Source organism: Megascapheus bottae, chromosome 1 (assembly GCF_031878675.1).
Source record: "Megascapheus bottae isolate mThoBot1 chromosome 1, mThoBot2.hap1, whole genome shotgun sequence".
NCBI lineage: Eukaryota > Metazoa > Chordata > Mammalia > Rodentia > Geomyidae > Megascapheus > Megascapheus bottae.
In genome coordinates, this window is record NC_143509.1 from 42,703,049 (window position 1) to 42,723,996 (window position 20,948).

The window sequence follows — 20,948 nt, forward strand, 5'->3', positions numbered from 1 at the left end:
CAACAAGTACCTGAGATGGATGAAGGTGTAGACTTGAAAGATGAAGTCAAGAACAAGGCTTCCCAGGATTCAGTAAAGAACTATTCACCATAGCTGAGATATAGAATCCATCTACATGCCTCTCAGTGAATGAATGGGTCAAGAAAACGAGGTATATATGCACAATCGAATTTTATTCATCCCTCAGAGAAAGTAATATTTTACTATTTGTAAAATCTGGAAAAACTGGGGACTGGAAATGGGGCTTAGTGCTGGAGTGCTTGCCTAGCAAGCATGAAGCCCTGGGTTTGATTCTTCAGCACCACATAAACAGAAACAGCCAAAAATTATACTGTGGCTCAAATGGTAGAGTGCTAGCCTTGAGCAAAAAGAAGGTCATTGAAAGCCTATAAATCCTAGCTGCTTCAGAGGCTGAGATTTAAGGATCATGGTTCAAAGCCCGCCTGGGCAGAAAAGCCCCATGAGATTCTTTTCTCCAATTAACCACTTAAAAACTGTAAGTGGTACTGTGGCTCGAGGTAGAGGTCCAGCCTTGAGTACAAAGACACTCAGGGATAGTGCCCAGGCCCTAAGTTCAAGCCCCAGGATAAGCATTTTTAAAAAAGGAATGTTAGCCTTGAGAAAGCTCAAGGTCAATGCCCTGCCTCTGAGTTCAAGCTACAGGACTGGCAAAAAGAAAAAGAAAATATTTTCCTGTTTCAAGTAATATCAATCACTTGATCCAGAGATCCCTGAGTGTTTAGTCTTAATACCTTAAAACATGATACAGAAAATAGTATGAATTAGCTCAGTTCTTTATTTACACATTCAAATCGTTTTGAAATTTTGAATTCAATTTTAGTAGCCTAAGGACTTTTAAACAAGCTCCAATTTGAATTAATTGCACTGTTCCTTGCCATTGTCTATGTGAATAAATAAAAAGAAAAAAATATTATTGAAGGATACCCTGGTAAGTGAAAGCACAACTCATATGGAAGTGCACTAATCATGAGCAAAAACACAAAGCAAGTATATGAGGCCCTGAGTTCAAGTCCCAGTACCAGCACACACACACACACACACACACACACACACACACACACACACACACACAATACCCTAAATAAGCAACATAGTATATCCACAAAAAAATCTTCACATTCATATTTCCAGTTACAAATGCGTAACCAGAGGGCCAAGAGTATGGCCTAGCAGTAGAGTGCTTGTTTAGCATGCATGAAGCCCTGGGTTTGATTCCTCAGTGCCACACACACAGTAAAAAACAGAAGTGGTGCTGAGGCTCAAGTGGCAAAGTGCTAGCCTTGAGCAAAAGTACTCAAGGACAGTGCCCAAACCCTGAGTTCAAGCTCCAAGACTGACCAAAAAAAAAAAAAAAGCAAGCAAGCAAGAAGAAAGAAAGAGAAAAAGTTGAGCAAGATGAGTAAAACTTGAAGCTTACTTCTGAGTGAATACCGCACCTATGTACAAATTGCTCCTTCATTATGGTGTGTGGGAAGATGAAGGCGTATTATCCAGTCAATCTGGTACTAAAATTTAGCCATCATGTTCTCAAAAAATTAGAATTTTTGGTGTTTACACCTAGGGAGAAAATTCTATCATGGAGAAAGAGTCAGAAGATCTATCATACCATTGTAGGGAGTCTAGAGGCCCAGCCTGAGAAAGCAGAAAAACAAAAATGGAGTTAGATCTAAGTTTAAATCCCAGTTGCTGCATTTATGACAATGTGCCTTGGAGAATTAGTTCACTTTTTTGGACATTTACTTTCTTGATCTATAAAATGTACCTTAGGCTAGGTACCAGTGGTTCACATCTATGATCCTAGCTACTCAGGTCAGAAGGCTAAGATCTGAAGATCATGGCTCAAAGTCAGGCCTAGCAGACAAATCTGAGAGGCTCTAATCTCCAATTAACCAGAATTATGCCAGAGATAGAGATGTGTGTCAAGTAGTAAAGTATCATCCTTGAATGTGAAAGCTAAGTGAGAATATAGGCCCTGAGGTCAAGCCCCTGTATAGGTACGCCTCTTCCTCAAAAATAGATGTCTTAATTATAGGCTCTTGGGACAAGTATTATAGCACAATGGCTCAGAAAAGTACGTAGAGTGTCTGAGTGATTACTAAATAACAGACCGTTATGGAAAGTTCTTGCACCTGCCATACAGTTGTACTAAAGAATAGCAACTGTGCCCAGGCCCAGTGTTCAAGCCCCATGACCCACAAAAAAAAGGGGGGAAAAAGAATAGCAACTACTATTTAATAATGCAAGTTTCAAATCCTACGCAGAAGAAGAGCAAAGATATAAATTCCCTCTGGACATAATGCGAGCCATTTTAGCTACTGTCTGATTGACATGTAAATCATTTCTAAGTTGCTCAAAATAACCCTTGTTAACAAAGAAGTCTTTTTTATGCTTAACTTGGACAAAGTGCACTGTTTATCAGGTCGCCTCTGTGAGTTCTGTTCTGAATCATTGCCATTTCCAAGAAGATACCGACGGAAAGAAAATGTGAAAACTTGTCTTTATCATGAATTTAAGTTTAGTCAGTATCTATCAAATGTCAACTTTATGCCAACTACAGTTCAAGTTAGTAGGGAAGGACACGAGTGAATAAATATTGCCAAACTAGTCTTGCTCCAAGGAGCTTCTAGCCTTGTAAGACCAACATGTAGACAGCAAAGGCTAAGTAGAATATGAAATGTGCCAAGTGCTATAAGAGGAAAAAGAAAGACCTAAATTAGGTGGAGCCTTTTCAACAAAATCATCAATCAGATTTCAAGGTTTTTAGGCCATTTGTTCTGTCTGTTTGGATTTGGGCCAGTATTAGAGCCTGAACTCAAGGTGTGGGCACTGTTTCTGAGCTTTTTCATTCAAGGCTGGCAATCTACTTGATTGCCACACCTCACTGCCGGTTTTTTGCTGGTTAACTGGATATGAGTTTTATAAGCTTTTCTGTATGATTACAGGCATAAGCCTCTGGCCCCCAGATGTACTGTTCTTTAAAAGGATCTTTAAATTCTTTCCTTGAAAACCAAGCACTCAATAAGTGAGCCCTTACAGGTGCAGATACTCTCTAGAGAGGGCTACTCTTCCTGGATGCCAGGGAGATTGCAGTGGAGAACACATTGATAGATTCTGCAGGTGGTTTGCAGAGGAAGGCAGAAACCTTTCCCAGCACAATCCTAATTGAGTTTTACATTTTCCCCAGAAACACTCTCTTATGTATGGCTCCTATGTTGGGTAGTCTAGTGACTAAGAGAAGCACTTCTGGTCAGACTTGCAGAACTAGAATCCTGTCTTTATCACTTATCAGTTGTGTGACTTTGGAGAAGTTATTTAACCTCTGTGCCTCAGCTCACCCTTTGTAGGATAAGACAAATGGTAACTCTATCTATGTCCTCGGATTGATAGACCCTTTAGTGAAATTATCCCAATAAATGTTACTTTTGCTTTTTCCCTTTGTAATATACATCTGGCACATCCAAGTTCAATGGCTAGTCCATGGAGGATAACCATGTCACAATGTCAAGCCTCCTTAGTTGTTTCTATCTTTTCCCTAATTGCATTAAACTGTGACATCCAGGGAAAAAAAAACAACAAAACCTCTTTGCTCTTTGTGTGCCAGTACAAGGGCTTGAACTCAAGGCCTCATTGCTCTTCCTTAGCCTTTTTGCTCAACTGGTTCTCTACCACTTGAGCTATAACTCCACTTCCAAGCTCTGACACCTGTAGCCCACTGAAGCAGCCCGCCAATAATAGAGGACAAGTAGTATAACACAACAATGAGCATCACCTAAAAATTGATTAGAGATTCAAATTCTTGGACTTCACCCCAAAACCACAGTCAGAAACTCTAGCAGTGAGTTCAGATTCTTAAGTTTTTACCATCTTAATGATCCTGATGTTCACCAAAATTTGAGAACCACTGGCCTAATGTTTAAATCAGACACCTTGGAAATAACTTATATAGGTTCTACTCTCATCTCTTCCACCTACTAGCTGTATAAGCCTAAAAATTTGATTAACCTTTTTATCTCTCCATTTCATGCCTTTAAAATATAATAATAAATAATTTTAAAGTAGACAAGTAGACATAAATAAGTATACAAGTAGATATAAATAGACGTGAGGTACTTATTAGACTATTGTTGAACTTAGCTGAATAGTCAGGGTTTAATTAGGAGACAGAAACAAGATCAGTTAGTTTAACAAAAAAGAATTAAGATACAGAATGTTTAGGTCATGAAGAATTGTTAGCTGGGCGCTGATGTCATCTTACCTACTCAGGAAGCTGAAATGTGAATTTCACAGTTCAAAAGCAGCGTGGGTAGACAAATCCTTGAAATTCTTATCTCCTGTTAATTAGCAAAAAGCCAGTTCTGTGGCAAAATAAAAAGTCCTAAACCCTAAGTTCAAATCCCAGTACCCACCCCTCCACCCCCAACATTATCTCAGTACTGAAAAGGTCCGGGTAAAAATGCCACAGTGAAAGAATGACCTTCAAAATGGACCTACAAAAGGCCAGTGTGTATGTACAGAATGTGACATGTATAAAGGAAAAACAAAAAAACTAAAACTTTGGAAGTCAGAGATTTGAAATTACTGCTACATGTCAGTACAGAGATTTGAGTGGAGATATGAATCTCTGACCTAGAAGTCATCATCTGTCAAATGACAGTAGTATTTCTGAGCCTCTCTAATGTGAGGACTGAATAAGTTAATGATTTGAAATGCTCAGGAAGCATCCTAGCACATAGTATGAACTCAACAAATAGTGATTGCTAGAATTCTAAGACTGGAGCTTTTTCTGTCACACCACGCTGTCCCATCAAATATACTAGGAAACACTACAGCATTAGCTGGGCAGAGTGCAAAAGAAAGAGAAGTAGGAGGAGAAGATGAGGTTGGAGAAAATCCTTATTTTTTTAACCATGATTATTGCTATTGAATCTTTCCAAAGGCAAGTACTCACTTTGGACTCTCATGAACTATAGAAAATACATATTAAACACCAGCCACTCAGTACTCTCTGGAGATATAACACTATACTGATGCTGTCCTACCTTAAGGGATGCCATACCTCTCTGAGGAGTTGAACAAGCAATGACAATACAGAATGAGGCTATGGAAGTCCCTTACGGGAAAACCCGATCTAGATTCACATTTTTAAAAATCTAAAAAAAGAAAAAGAGAATGTTAAGAATCATTCAAAGAACTGAAGGAAGCACTGGAGAGAACAGTAGTATCTCTTCCTAATGAGATGGGTGGTTACAACACTGAACTCAGGGACACTCCATAACCAACCAAAAGTTTATATACATTTGGATAAATAATTAGATATGGGCAATAATTAGAGGGGCAAGGTAGAAACAAACATGCCCAGGTTTCTACTTTCAACGACTGGACAGATGTTGCTATCCTTTACTAACGTGAAGCACATGAAACAGAGCAAGATTCCTAGATTATAGAAAATGTCTGGCTTTGTTGTTATAAAATAAGCTGTGTTTGACACTCTTGTTCTGTTGCACTTTGTGATAAATTTTTTTTTCCCCCAGTGGGTCATGGGGCTTGAACTCTGGGCCTGGGTGCTGTCCCTGAGCGCTTCAGCTCAAGGCTACCACCCTACCCTTGAGCCTCAGCACCATTTCCCATTTTCTAGAGGTTAATTGGAGATGAGTCTCACGTTCTTTAATGGCTGGCTTTGAACCACGATCCTCAGCTCTCAGCCTCCTGAGGAGCTAGGATTACAGGCGTGAGCCATCTCACCCAGCTTCTTTGTAATAGCTTTGACTACCAATTTGGGACTCTTCAGAGTCTTATCAGTAAGAAGGGTCTTACAATGTGCAGTCTTTTAGTCTGAGACTTCTCAACCTCCAGAATTATAGGTAATCAATTTATTTTCTTTATTTTTAATGATTTTTTTCTCAATTTCAGACACTGTATTAGTGCAACAGAAAACAGAATAAGATCCTGTCACATCTTACTTCAACTCAAAGCTGCTGAGTTCTATGAGCCAACCAATAAAAGTCCTGAATGGCACCTGCTATCTAGACTATTCATAGCCTCTTATTTTAATAAATGACTTTTAAATTTTTCCTTCAGAATTCATCCTAAGCAAGAACAGGATATGGGTATACCAAAAGATAATTTTATTTATATATATATAATATATGGGGTGTATATATATATATACACTCTAATCTAGGCAAGACAATTATTATTCAACTGATGAATAATTTCTACAGCTAAACTGATTTTTTGTGTGGGAATGGGGTTTAAACACAGGGCTTTACAGTTGCTAGGGAGATACTCTCTATCTTTACCCCCTCAGTTCAATTTTTTGTTCTTTATTATAAATCTACTAACCACGGTCAAGAAGCTTCAGTTCTTTGTAATATCAGCTTGTCTTATTATTCTTCACAAAATTGAACACTGCAGGTCCAAATTACTTGATTATTTTATACTTCAAAGAAAAATTCTAAGATCCACAGTATGAAATCAAATTTCCTAAGAATCTGAAAAGTTTAGAATCAGAAAACATTATAGCTAGAAAAAAATCTCAATAAGACATTCTTTTTTATTCAGACATCGCCACAGAAATGTCCTGAATTTTGGCCTACAGTGAAGGCAAAGGCTTCAATGGAAATAAGTTCTCTTCTACAGTAAATCAAGTAACATCTTTGAGGGAGGAGGTGGCAAAGGTTTCTCAGATGGAAGCTTTTCCAGGATGAATGATGCTTTCCAGGGAGTCTTGATCCTTGATAGAACCCTAGATGAAACCACCCCGGGAAGTCTGAGAGAATAGAAGAGCTACTTCCCACCCTTCCTAGAGGAAGCATATTGGTTGAGATACTATGTTCTCTAGGAAGCTTGCCTCCTTAACCCTATTCAAATTGCATTAGGGTTATCTCCTGCCTGCCTGCCCCCATAAAACTCTGGGTTTTTCTGTTCCAGCTCCTGGCACTCTATGACAGGAATTATCTGTTCCAGTAACCCTTCCAATCCCCTCTCGCACTATTGTGTGTACTTTAGGGCAGAAACTATATCTTAGAAATTTGTGTTTCTGTGGGCGTGAGTTTGGCCTAGTGGTAGAGTGTTAGCCTTAAAGAAAGCCCAAGGACAGTGGTCAGGCCCTGAGTTCAAGCCCCAGGACTGGAAAAAAAAAATCTTATTGATGGGGCCAGGACTTTGGCTTAGTGATAGAGTGCTTGCCTAGCATTTACAATGCTCTGGGTTCAATTCCTCCATACCACATACACTGAAAAAAGCCGGAAGTGGTGCTGTGGCTCAAGTGGTAGAGCGCTGGCCTTGAGGAAAGCCCAAGTCTTCAAGTCTCAGGACTGGCAAAAAAAATTCTTACTGATTCTTAACTCCAATACTAACACAAGACCCAAGCCAGAGAAGCCCTTTCTAGGGAGTATTTTTATATGTACTACAAATAAATGTGCCTTTTCCCTGCTCAGCCAGGGAAAGAAGTTTTTTCTCTTCTCTTGTCTACTTCCATAGGGCTCCACTGATATATACCTTTAAATTAAAATTATGTATATAATTATGTATAAATTATGTATATGCATAGTCTTAGAAGTCACTTTACTAAAGAAGTATGAGCATTAACCTACACAGACTCAGACTCAAGCCTTAATTAATCTTATAACCTAATATCCATAGACTCCATCTCATCTCTAAAACTTCAGAATCCCTGAGATATCCCTATGGGCATAATACACTTTCATCTTTGAAGTTGTAGTGCATTTAGTAGGCAAGTCCATACCAATTCAGAAACATCTGGAAGAGATTTAGAAGCAGTCCAAAGTTAAACAACATGTCTCCTAACATGTTGTCATTTTTTCCTGAGTCACTTGAGAAATGGTTAGTCCAAAGGAATTCGTAACAAGGTATTGACAACATTTTCTTGGTCTATTTCTATTTGGGTGCCAATGTGGGGTGTCCTGCCCTAATAGCCATCTCTGGATAGGCCAGCCCATCCTCCTGTGACATCATTTGTGGATGTCTTTCAATGTCCTGCATCCTTGGCACCATGTGTGATTTTTGGAATGGCGAAGCCTCGGAGTAGCTACCTAGACAAAGGCACCCCTGTCTCTCCCACTTGGGGATGCCCAGTTTAGTGAAGAGAGTTTAGGCAGGATTTCAAGTCCAATGTGTCCCCTCAGCATAGTCCATAATGTCCCCACTGCCAACTCACTAGTTTCCACTCTGGGTACAAATACATCTGTGTTACTACATTACAGATGGTTAAAATTAGTGTTTACAAATCCAGAAGTCATGTTTCTTGGGAAAAATAGTGAAGTGTATGGAAATACTTTCCTAAAATTCTAATAGCCACCACAGGGAACTTAAATCATGATTCAAACCCATCAAACTTCTTCCAAGACTGCAACTTATGCTCTCAAAATACCTCTGTAGCTTGTCAAAACTTATGATTTCATCAAGCTTAGCAATTAACAAGTGGAAAGTTAGTTCAGTCTGTGTGGTTCGGGAGAAAGGTCCAACCCCACTCTGGATAAATAGCAAGGTTAGCTCCTAAGTAGCCTTAGGAACATCTCACAGAGCACATCCCATAAGCCTGACCACTTTCTATAGCAAACTAAGCCTTTTCTGTATCCTTTAGGTTCAACTACTTTCTAATGCTAATGAACCAGTATTTGCTTAGAGCATGAGCATAAGGATAATAACTGTAATTTTAACTTTAACATTTTCTCCATCATAGCACTTAATCAGCCCAATTTGAAGTATTGTCCTGATGTGAGGAGCTTGCCCCTGTAAATAGTTAAGAGAGTTTGCTAGTCCCAAGCTCACATCTTGTGGAAAGTCCAGGGCTCCTCTGAGGTTTCTGAAAGTAGGGCAGGGCGGGAAGGAATGTGCTTGCAACTGCTTCAGCACTGACTCTCAGACTCCCTTGAATTCAGACTTTCCATTCAACCTGTTTGAGGAGTAAGGGGGAGGGTGTCATGCTTTCTTTTCTTTTTTTTTTTTTTTAAATATTGGGATTTGAACTCCAGGGCCCTAGCCATACCTCCAGCCCTACTTTTTGCTAGTTACTTTTAAGATAGTGTCTCACTTCCTGCCTGTGTGCAGATGTGGATTGTGTTTCACCTATTTTAGGCTTTCCATATTTGCTAGGATAACAAGTTCATGCTATTGCATCCATTGAGATGGAGTCTTGCAGCCTTTTGTAGCTTGACTGGCCTAGAACCAGGATCTTCCCAACCTCCTTCTCCCACACATACATAACTTGAGATGACAAGTACACACCTTTGCACCCAGCTATAGATTGAGAAGTAGTCTCAAGAACTTCTCCTACTGGGATGACCTTGAACTACAAACTTCCCACTCACAATCCTAAGTAGCTAGCATTACAGAGGTAAGTTACTGGTTCTGGCTTGAGGTCATTGCTTTATTTGGTCCTAGGGTTATTTATATGGCAGCAGCTCTTTCATTTGTGACCCTAGAAGTCACTAGCCACCAAAGGGAGGAATTACAAGGCCACCCTAAACCAACTAAAACTGTCATGTAGAAAATCTGTTCTTGGGTCAGGTACTAGTTGCTCACACCTGTAATCCTAGCTACTCAGGAGGCTGAGATCTGAGGATATCAGTTTGATGCCATCCCAGGCAGGAAAGTCCATAAAACTCTTATCTCCAATTAACCACTAGAAAACTGGAAGTGGCATTGTGGCTCAAAATGGTAGAGTGCTAGCCCTGAGCAATCAAGCTCAGGGATAACACCTAGGCCCTGAGTTCAAACCCCACAACTGACAGAAACAAAAAACAGCAACAACAACCAAAAAAAAAAGAACTTCCCTTTTCTTTTTTTTTCCATTTAATTTTATTATACTGAAGGTTACAGTTACATATGTAAGGCAGTGAGTACATCTGTGTTGGAACATTGTTATCCCCTCCCTGGTTTTTCTCCCGCTTTCGCTCTCTCCTTTTCTGCTCTTTTCTGCCTTCTTTCCTTCTTTCTTTTTTTTTTTTTAGTGTCAGTCCTGGGGCTTCAATTCAGAACCTAGTTATCGTCCCTGAGCTTTTATGCTGAAACCTAGCACTCTATCTCTTGAACTACAGCTGCACTCTGGCTTTTTTGGTGTCAGTTGGAGATAAGAGTCTCGTGGAGTTTCATGACTAGGATGACTAGGTTTGCTTCAAACTGTGATCCTCAGCCTCCACCAGCTCATGGCTCAGAAGCGCTTTCTTAGCAAGACTGATGCTGAGCATTCTTACATGGAGGTAGGGCCTTGTCATTTGCATTCTGTATGGGTACTTTGTAAACTCCTAAGGAGATTCTGAACTAAAAGGTCTACTAGGAACTGTTTCAAGGTACTCTAAGTACTCAAGTCTGGCCAGAAGCAGGAGCATCAAAGGGGATGCAGAATCTCAGACCACCAACTCAAAATCTGCATCTTAACAAGTTCCCAAAGGAAGCATGTGACATTACAAGTTGAGAAGTGTTTGTTGCTGTTGTTTAATTGTCAACAAGGGTCTCGAGGGCTTTCCTGCCAGAGCTGATGTCAAACCACAGTCTTCTGCTCTCAGCCTCCTGAACAGCTAAGATTAGTCATGAGCCAAGTCAGGATCCCTGGCTTGTGGGTACATTTCTATTAGGAGATGCCAGTTTTATTATTATAAATAATGGAACTTTAAAAAAAATCCAGGTGCCTGGAGTGTGGCCTAGTATTAGAATGCTTGCCTAGAATTCATGAAGCCTTGGGTTCGATTCCTCAGGACCACATACACAGAAAAGCCAGAACTGGTGCTGTGGCTCAAGTGGTAGAGCGCTAGCCTTGAGAAAGCCCGAGGACAGTGCTTAAGGCTCCAAGTTCAAGCCCCAGGACTGGCAAAAAAAAATCCATTGATTCATATGAGCCAAAGTTTTATTGCAGGGGTATCAATGTCAACACTGGTTCAACCCCGTACTTCACAACTAGAAGACCTTGAGAAGTCCTGTCTACCTGGCTCCAGGCCGGCCCCGGCCCAGCCTTCTATCTGTACACCCTGCACAGCTATTTTCGTCTTCACACCCACCCCACAAGAGAAGGAATTTCCATCTCAAACTTACTGTTTGCAGCCTTTGCTTTGCATAAGTCTTGTGGCCCATTCTTCACACTTGGAACCGTTGCTACTTACATTGCTTGTTTGGGGGATGATTTTGGTCCTCCACCCTGGCCATGTGGTCTCCATTGCTTCAAGCCAGCTGACCTGAGTATGACCCTTTCACCCTGACTCCCTCCTGTGGTAAACTATCTCCAGTCCCCAGAATGGAATCAGGCCACCAAGAGCCCACACCCCTAGTCCCAAAAGCATTCACTATCCGTGGCTCCCTTGTTCTGCCTCCTTCTAAGCACAGAAACACTCCTGGCATTACTATATGCCCAAAGCTGGGGACAGAGGCGAGAAAAGAGGACTGTGGCCAAAGAAGTGACCAATAGCATAGCACTTGTTCAGGCCACTCCTTACCTTACCTTCATGCCCTAGCATATGAATACACCTTCCTGGCATATTAATGTAGCTGCTTAGCTCCTTCATGAAATCTGGGAGTTCCTGTCTCTGGTTCTGAGGAGAGGCAGAATGAGTGATATTCTTGGTTTTGTGCCTGATGAAAGTGATCTGCATAGAAGGACGTTTGTGAGAGTTACTGCTGCTCCGATCATGGTGAGTTCAAACAGAAGACTCTTCTGCTCTTGGCAAGGTTTCCAGAAAGTGACTCTGCAATTCAAAGAGGCAATACCCTCAGGAAAGTACCCTTCTACAGAGACCTGCAGAAACTACCTCATGGCCCTTTAGGTGTCTGTGCTCATGAAGTCAGTTGGAAGTCAGCCTTAGGCTGGGGCTACACCAGTAAAGGAGCAGCAGCTGTTGCAGAGTAATTAAAGTCAGGCAGAGAAGGGCCAGCAGACTGCTGTGAGTCAGTCAGGGTCAGGCAGGACACAGACAGACACAGGCCTTTAAAATACCTGCAGCTGCCACCAGACAGGAATGGCTCGTCTAAGCTCCATCCAAAGGCGAAGAGACTAGAGGGATATAACATGACTTCTTTGTAGAGCACTACCAGCAAATCTTCTCTCTTACTCCCAAATGCCTAGAGGGTTGAGGGTTGAGGAATCCCTCTCGTGATGGCAAGATTTAACCAGCAAGAAAACACTTTTTCCTAGTTTATGAGATACTGAATGAATGAAGAGTAAGTAAAGGGAATCAGAGTAGTCTATGAATAGAATCAGTAGAAAAGACCTAGTTTAAGAACTATCTCAGACAATCACACTGACAGTTGAACTTTAGGAATGCCCCAACTATAGATATGATGATCTCATCTCCAATTAACATCCAGAAAACTGGAAGTGGCACTGTGACTCAAAGTGATATCTCACTAGCCTTGAGCTGAGTAGCTCAGGGACAACACCCAGGAACAGAGTTCAAGCCCTACAACCAACAAAAAAAAAAAAAATGAGGAAGAAGATGGAGAGGGAGGAAGGAAAGGGAATACAAAGAAGGAGAAGGGGAAGGGGGAGGAGGAGGACAAAGGGGAAGCAAAAGGAGAAATAAATGAAAGGGAAAATAAAATGTTTGAGCTAAAGGTACATATTGAAGTTATCAGTTAAGGCATGAAATAACAAAGGAAAACAACAAATCACAGAAGCAAAGACGAAGAAGGAAGAATACTTAGGACAAGCATTAAGACATTACTTCTCTTAGAAATTGGATTAGAAGATGCTAGCCTTAATAATACTTTGGGCAAAGGGATGCCCACAATATAATCAGAAAAGAAAACTATCTTTTATTTTTTTTTCTTGCCAGTCTTAGGTTTGGGCTCAGGTCCTGAGCACTGGTGTTGGATTTTCTCAAGACTAGAGCTCAACTACTTGAGCACAGCACTACTTTCTGGCTTTTTTCTGTGTATGTGGTACCGCAGAATCGAACCCAGGTCTTGTGCATACTAGGTAAGCGCTCTACCACTAGACCAACTCTAGGCCCAAAGTATCTTCTTTTCCTTCAAGGCTTTTGTAAATCATGCTATAGTAGAACTAGTTGTCCTTGGTTCCTTAAATAAAGCTGAAGGGATTTCTGTGACTTCTCTTGACATTCTTAAGTAATATAAAGTTAGGAAGTCACTACTGATGAGAACACATAAGTATCATTTTGATAAGTACTTTGAATTATCTAGAGTAACAAAAAGGTAAGGTTCTTCCTCTCCTCCACTGTGAATGTGCATCAGTCTAGCTGGCTTTAGTAGGAATTTTGTTTTACCTGAAATGTGAAGGCATCTGTCCCATCTAGAGAGACTGCTTCTGATCCTTCTGAGATGGAAGCTGCGTGGGGAATGAGAAAAGGTATGGGGAAGGGAAGTCCTAGTAAACTAACCAGAGGTATCTAAACTTGACAAGTTGTAGCCTATTATTTTCTCTCATGAGACAATAAGATGATGATTTTTTGAAGACAGTAAAGAGTGATTTATTAGTAAATCATAACTCAAGGTCTGAGGTAGGTAGTTGAATGAGAGTCAACCACATACACAGGAACAGTATACTTCAAGAAGTGAGTTGGACAGCTGGATAAGGTCAAACCCACAGAAGTTGTTGGGACTTGGCATTTTTCCCAATAGGGTAGGACTACTAAATGTAACAAAACTGAGGAGCTTCCCCTTGGGAGTCCTGCCTAAATGATTTAGCCAGGAAGCAGAGGTTACCTTGGTACAGGAAAGCATGTTTCTGTGTTCTTGCTATTTGGTCTCTGCCCTTCCCATTTGAGCCCATGTCTTAACTTCAACATAGAGAGCCATAAGAATATAGAACCATCATTTTAATCATTGTCTTGATTTCTTTACACACCCCACCATCTTGGGAAATGTTGCAATGGCAACACTCTTGCTGTAAGTAAGTGCTAGAACTGGACAGGTGTTTTCTCCTTCACCAATTCAGAATCCCCAGAATTTGTAATTTATGTAGGAATTTTTTCTCCAAGCAGTCTTAGATATAATCCAAGATATCGTAAGCTTCCTCTATTTATGTTTGGTCCATTGGACGTACTCAGACACCATTAATAGTGAAAGAGCCCTCAACACAGTAAACACAATACTGACTGAATCTGTGTGAGAGAAAGAGGGATGGGAGGGGGGGGGAATTAGGGTTTGAATTCTGGGCATTGTCCCTTAGTTTTTTAACTCAAGACTATACTCCACCACTTGAACTGCAGCTCCATTTTTGGCTTTTTGGTAGTGAATTGGAGATAGAGTCTCACAGACTTTCTTGATGACACTAGCAATTTTCTCCCTGATCTCTTATGTACCTTGATCTCTTTAATCAATAAGGGAGCTAAACTTCATTCTTGGTCATCTACATTGCAGTCTTAACTGCTTTATTTCCTCACTTTAACATTTGGAAATCATTTATGCCTGTGGAGTTGAGAAGAAAAAGTTCAGGAAAAGCAGGAGGAATCTCATTTTAAAATCTTGTGCGGCTACCCCCAGAAACCCAAAAGGGACCAACCAAAAGACAAGAGCCAAAGGCTGCTCTACTAGGACACTATGGTTAAAGAGGAATAGGATGAAGACAAAGATATCACTGGATTGGGTGCCTCATGCAATTCTATCGCAGTGCAGTGTTGGAAACAAAAGTTATATTGAAATGTCAGATACTTCCCAGAATCTGTGCTCTTCTTTTCCTTTGCAATCAGAACCTCTACCACAAGCTCCAGTAGAAATCTCAATGGATTCAGTCCAGTCACTCTGACCCACTTTCCTTTGGCAATGATTTTAAGAATTGTCATGTGGTACACTTCAGGCCAATGAGATGCAAAGGGGAAGTCTGCTAAAGGATTTGGGCAGAGATCTCTATATTTCTTCAACAGACACAAGGAGAAACCAGCCCCTTTTATTCCATTAGCTAATGAGTGACACCCTTCCTGCCTGCCCCCGACAAATTCTTGGCAGTAGCCTGAGGACAAAGCCATCTCCAAAACAAAGGGTCACCAATAGAACGGCCACAAAGGAAAGCCCATATCTGAGTCCACTCTGCCTGTGGAGTTCTTATTAGAATTAAATCAATCCACATTTTTTGTTACAGGTTGATGCCGATTTTTCTGTTAGTCAATGCAAGGAAGAAAGAAAAGCTCCAGAAAGATAAAGAGTAGACCAAGAGAGGTGAAGAATTGGAAGCAGACTGGGTAGTTGAAGGTAAGACTATTACAGACTTTCCTGCCTTGGATGGCTTCAAACTGTCCTCAGATCTCAGGCTCTTAGTAGCCAGAACTATAGGCATAAGCCACTGGCACCCAGAACTTGATGGCTCTGGGGTGTGTGTGTGTGTGTGTGTGTGTGTGTGTGTGTGTGTGTGTGTGTGTGTGTGTGTTGATCCAGGACTTGAAAGTAGGGCACTGTCCCAAGATTCTTGGTTCAAAGCTAGTGCTCTGCCACCTGAGCCCCAGCTCCTCTTCCAGCTATTTTTTTTAAGTTTACCTTATTGTTGTTATAGAGGTTACATTTACATGAGTCAGGTGATTAGAACATTTCCTTTTCCCTCATTCACTCCCAGTCCCTCCTTCCCATCTCCACCATGGGTTGCATAGTTCACTTTCATCAGTATCCAGTGCACTCCACTGCTGCACTTTTTCACCTTTTTCCTCAAGTTCCGTGCCCTCCCCACTCCACCCTCCCAAACACTATATATAAGGTAAAGAATACAGAATCATCAGAAAAAGAATAAAAAACTTTAAGATTCTTTTGTTTCTATATCTTAGGAGATCCTTTCTCTTATTATTAGTTTATATTATTTTTATTTCTATTATTCCATATCAATGTGCACTTCCAGGTATTTTTGATGTTTAATTGAAGATAAAATTCTCACAAACTTTTCTGCTTGGGCTGGCTTTGAACCACAATCCTCAGATTTCAGCCTCCTGAGTAGCTAGTGTTTCAGATGTGAGCTACTAGCAGCAGGTTCTTGATGGCTTTTTAAAAGATGAGAGTAAGGTTTGGTTGGCATTCCTAGGAAGAGAGGAGTAACCCATAGAAAGCAGAGAGGGTATGGCTGCAGGAGGAGTCATTCTCTCCCACTGAAAAGTGTCATCTTCCCTACTGAGCTTACTGACGCCCCCTACAGGAGACAGCACCAGTTCTCACACTGTTGCTTCCACTGTCTGACCATCTTCTTGGGTACTTGTTCTCTAGTGACCTGTTGATAGAGACCTTCCAGAGCTCTTTCTTTAACTGGAGAAGAGGCAATGGCTTGATATCTGTAGGCCAACTTTTGATCAGTTAAGCAGAGTCCCTTCTTTGTTCTTGCCAAAAGGAGCTCATCTTACAAAGTGCAACTTCTTTGAAGGGAACACAAACTACACAAGAAGGAGACTGTAACTATTGACTTACCCTCTAAGCGTTATCTATTCCTGTCTTACTTCACTCGGGGCTGTAGGCTTGCTCAAATCAAGGAAATGTGTTGTTAACTTAATCTCCCCTTCCCAGTCTACTTCACAAAAAAACATACACTCATGCCAATTGTAACAGATGACCCTCTCCAAAGTGGAAAGCCTGAAGTCGGCAGCTCTTTCTTTACTCAGCCACCTGAAAAGTAGCTCAAGGTACAAAATCTTTCCCTAAAACAGCAGAAATATTTGTTCCCTGCTGGGCTTGAGCTACAAGAGACAATGTATTTACTGAAAAACATATGGTAAGCCAAAAGGCCATTGCTATAAAACATTTCCAATAAAAATATAATCACAACAGATCAAGTGAAGAACCATGTTGATTTGCCTTTCTATTGCTTCCTGCCCAGAGCAATGTTATCTGTTCCGTATTTCACTTCCCCTCTTCTCTTGGGAGAAACACAAGAAGAAATTTAGCCTAGAACACTTAACACCCATTCTATATAGTAACCATTATCTACAATCATATAGAAACACCTGATAAAAGCCAGACAACTGAGTTTCATTTCCTTATGAAATTTCAACAATTCGTTAACCAAGACATTATAATAACTGAAATATCTTGAGTATCTAAAACCAGCTCCCTGTGTTGTTTAAGTTCAAAATGGTTTACTAAGTCTTGTTTCATCACATTTTCTTACTAGTGTAAGTCTGGCCAAAATCTAGCTTATAAAGGGAGAAAGAAACAACTCAAACTCTCCCTTTTTAAAATCTCCTTCTGAAAACATTGAGAATGAGATTTTCCACTTAAGATAATAACCTAAACTACTGAGCTGGGGTGCACAATTTTAATTATAATTATCTATTAAATTATATAATTTAATTATCTATTAAAACATTATAATTATCTATTAAAACATTTTAATTATAATTATCTATTAAAACATTTTAATACAAACTCTGTCTTCCAGGCATGTTATATGAAGACTGCATCTAGCATATTTCATATTTTAATACTTCATACTTTAAGATTTAGCCACCTTGGGCCGGGAGTTTGGCCTAGTAGTTAAAGTGCTTGCCTAGCATGCATGAAGACCTGGGTTCAATTCCTCGGTACCACATACATAGAAAAAAGCCAGAAGTGGTGCTGAGGCTCAAGTGGTAGAGCTCTAGCCTTGAGAAAGTCCAAGGACAGTGCTCAGGCCCTGAGCTCAAGCCCAGGACTGGCAAAAAAAAAAAAAGATTTAGCCACCTCAAATGTTTACTTAGAATAAGACGATATGAATTATTTGTGATAATCTGCCCTTAGTGAAAATCCTCAAAATAAACACCAATATGTAGTTATAGTAGACTTTGGTGGAGGGTAGAGTTCTCAAAAATGTCCTTTTGTGACTAGGTGTGTGGCCTAGTGGTCGAGTGTTTGCCTTGCATGCACAAAGTCCTATGTTCGATTCCTTGGCACCACATACACAGAAAAAGCCAGAGGTGGTGCTGTGTGGTTCAAGCGGTAGAGCTGTACTCTTGAGAAAGCTCAAGGACATTGCCTAGGCCCTGAGTTCAAGCCCCAGAACTGGCACCAAAAAAAAAAAAAAAATGTCCTTTTGGGGCCAGAAACATGGCCTAGTGGTAGGTTGCTTACCTAGCATGCATGAAGCCCTGGATTTGATTCCTTGGTACCACATACACACAAAAAAGCCAGAAGTTGTCCTTGGCCGCATCGCCCGTGAGGCTTCAGTCCATGGCCGGCTACTAGTATCGCCCCGGCCCCGGGGCCCCTGGTGCAGCGCTGCCGGACCAGAGCTTCCTGTGGACCGCAGCGGGTTGATAAAGATAGGAGGGGGGGCGATATCAGCAAGCACTCGCCAATGGTACACGGACCCCGTTTAATCCAGTGACTGTCAGGTCAATCATTTCTATGTTTGCCCGGGAGAACAAAGCTGGCGTGAACGTCAGTGAGTTTACTGGCGTCTGGAAGTACATCACAGGCTGGCAGAATGTCTTCCGCACCTACGACAGAGACAACTCCGGGATGATCGACAAGAACGAGCCCAAGCAAGCACTCTCAGGTTTTGGCTACCGGCTCTCAGACCAGTTCTATGACATCTCCATCCGAAAGTTTGACAGACAAGGTCGAGGGCAGATTGCGTTTGACGACTTCATCCAGGGGTGCATCGTCCTGCAGAGGTTGACAGACATATTCAGGCGCTAGGACACAGATCAAGATGGCTGGGTTCAGGTGTCCTATGAGCAGTATCTCTCCGTGGTCTTCAGCATCGTGTAACCACACCTTGTGAATAGCAATACAGTATGGGAAGAAAGACTGAAAATGCCAAACTCTTTACCTGGGACGAATCAAGACACAGGATGCAGTTAGATTAGTTACTCTTCCTTCTGTACATTTTATATAATTAATGTTGTGACTTAACTGTATATTTATGTCTAAGCTGGTTAGCACTATTGCCGCTATAACAGTAGCTTCAGAGATATGATACAAATCTGGGGTTTGTTGACTGTGCCATGGGGTAAAATGTAATAATGTTTCAGATATTGTACATGCAAGCAAAAAAAGTATCATGCCCTTTTCTAGACATCTTCAGTTCTGTAATTGAAATGATTTTATTAGAATAGAATTTTAGGATTATATGGAATATTATGAGTAGTAAAGGAACTTGCACAGAAACTTTTCATGTGCCTTACTTTTTTAAGGGAGTATTTATTATATTCATTGAAATATACAACATATGCAATAAAGTAATGAATATTACAGAAAAAAAAAGCCAGAAGTAGTGCTGTGGCTCAAGTGGTGGAGCTCTAGCCTTGAGAAAGGCCACGGACAGTGCCCAGATCATGAGTTCAAGCCCTAGGACTGGCAGAAAGGACCTTTTGTCCTTCCCCATGGGAGTAACTATGACAACAAGCTTTTCATTTTATTGTCAGTACTGGGGCATTGTCCTTTAGCCTTTTCACTCAGGCTAGTGCTCTACCACTAGAGCCAACTTCCATATCCATCCTTCTGATGGTTAATTAGAGATAAGAATCTCGAAGCTTTTTTTGTCCAGGCTGGCTTTAACCAAGATCCTCAGATCTCAGATTCCACAGTAGCTAGGATTACAGGCATGAGCTACCAGTGTCAGAGTCACAAACTTGTTCTTACTGATTTCACTCTCTTGACCACATTTGATTGGCCAAGCTAAGCCGATCAGCTTGCTTCTGGTGAAAATTTGGAATTGGAACCAGTCAATGGAGTCAGGCCTTGGGAAATTTAAGAGAATGTGTGGGAGGTTAAAACAAATAGAGAAAAGAGAACACTACAGTTGCAGAAGAGAAATAGGAACACAAAGAAATAAAGGAGGGACAGATGGCAATGGCATGGCTTCTGGCTTCTGATGGTCATTTTGTTTTGTTTTTGTGGGGGGTTTTTTGGTTTTTCTTTTTGTTTTTTCCTTTTTTTTTTTTTTTTTTTTTTTTTTTGCAGTCCTGGGAACTCAGGGCCTGAGAACTTTTCTTGGGCTTTCCTCAAGGCTAGAGCTCTACCACTTGAGCAAGAACACCACTTCCAGCTTTTCTATGTATGTAGTACTGAGGAATCAAACCTGGGTCTTTGTGCATGCTAGGCAAACACTCTACCACTAGGCTGAACTCCTAACCTTTGGTGGTTTTCTAGCACCTGCTTGTAGTGCTTTTTTGAGGCTGACTCTATTCCTCGGGTTGTTAAACACCTTGTATCTATGTCTCCTTCTCGTAATCAAGTCTATGAGTTTTTAGCACTTGTAATCAATTTTTTTGAAGCTAACAAGGAGGCCCTCAGAGTTTGTTATGGTATGGAGACATCCAGTGGCAATAATAGATTCACACAGTTTGTGCTGATGAGTTCTCGAGTCTGTCCTGTGTGTGTGTGTGTGTGTGTGTGTGTGTGTGTGTATGAAGCACCTACACAGACTAATAAATGGTTTTAAAATGTTTCTGACCACAATATCCAGTAAGGAATAGGATTTGTATCATAAGTCATTTGATACATATATTGATATGAACAAATATAAATACATAAATCAAACACTAGATTTTATTAGAAGGTCCAAAACCTGACCTTAAGTAGATGTCCAAAAAATATTTTCTGAAATGATTACATGAATAAATGAGAGCTTCAAAATTATAAGGAAAAATAAAGAAGACTGAGGGCCAGGCACTGATAGCTCACACCTGTAATCCTGGCAAGCACAAGGCCTTGAATTCAAACCCCAGTACTGTCAAAAGTGTGGCAAACCTCAGCCTAATTTTAATTATGTTCTAAAATCTAAGTGCCAGTGATTGCATATGGAGATTCCATTTTTGAATACTTGTTTGTTAAACATGTCATTTGAAATATGATGTGAAAACCATTGTTAATAAATTCTTTAATAAAAAAAATCTTTAAAAAAACAAAGTGTGGAAATGGTGGAGCACCAACCAAAAAAACAAGTTGAGCAAGTATGAGGTTCTGAAGCAGTATTTTTTTTCCTGAAGCAATATTTAATCTTATGAAGTACTATCAAATTCATAAATCATTAACTGAAATTTATGAAAAAGAAATATTTTTCAGCT

At 40.6% G+C, this 20,948-nt stretch overlaps 1 protein-coding gene and 1 pseudogene across 2 annotated transcripts in view; one reads left to right on the forward strand and one right to left on the reverse strand.

Annotated features, from left to right (window-relative positions):
- Positions 1–20,948, reverse strand: part of Klhl6 (kelch like family member 6) — a 112,471-nt gene that overhangs the window by 65,337 nt on the left and 26,186 nt on the right. Inside the window, exon 1 of one of the 2 annotated variants that reach the window (XM_090342807.1) lies at positions 18,007–18,096. The exons of the other annotated variant lie outside the window; for it this stretch is intronic. Coding sequence (XP_090198933.1) covers positions 18,007–18,017 — 11 coding nt within the window. The 5' untranslated portion in view covers positions 18,018–18,096. Of the gene's footprint in view, positions 1–18,006; positions 18,097–20,948 lie in introns of those variants that run through there. 2 annotated transcript variants of the gene reach the window in all.
- On the forward strand, positions 18,188–19,005 carry LOC150069006 (programmed cell death protein 6 pseudogene; annotated as a pseudogene).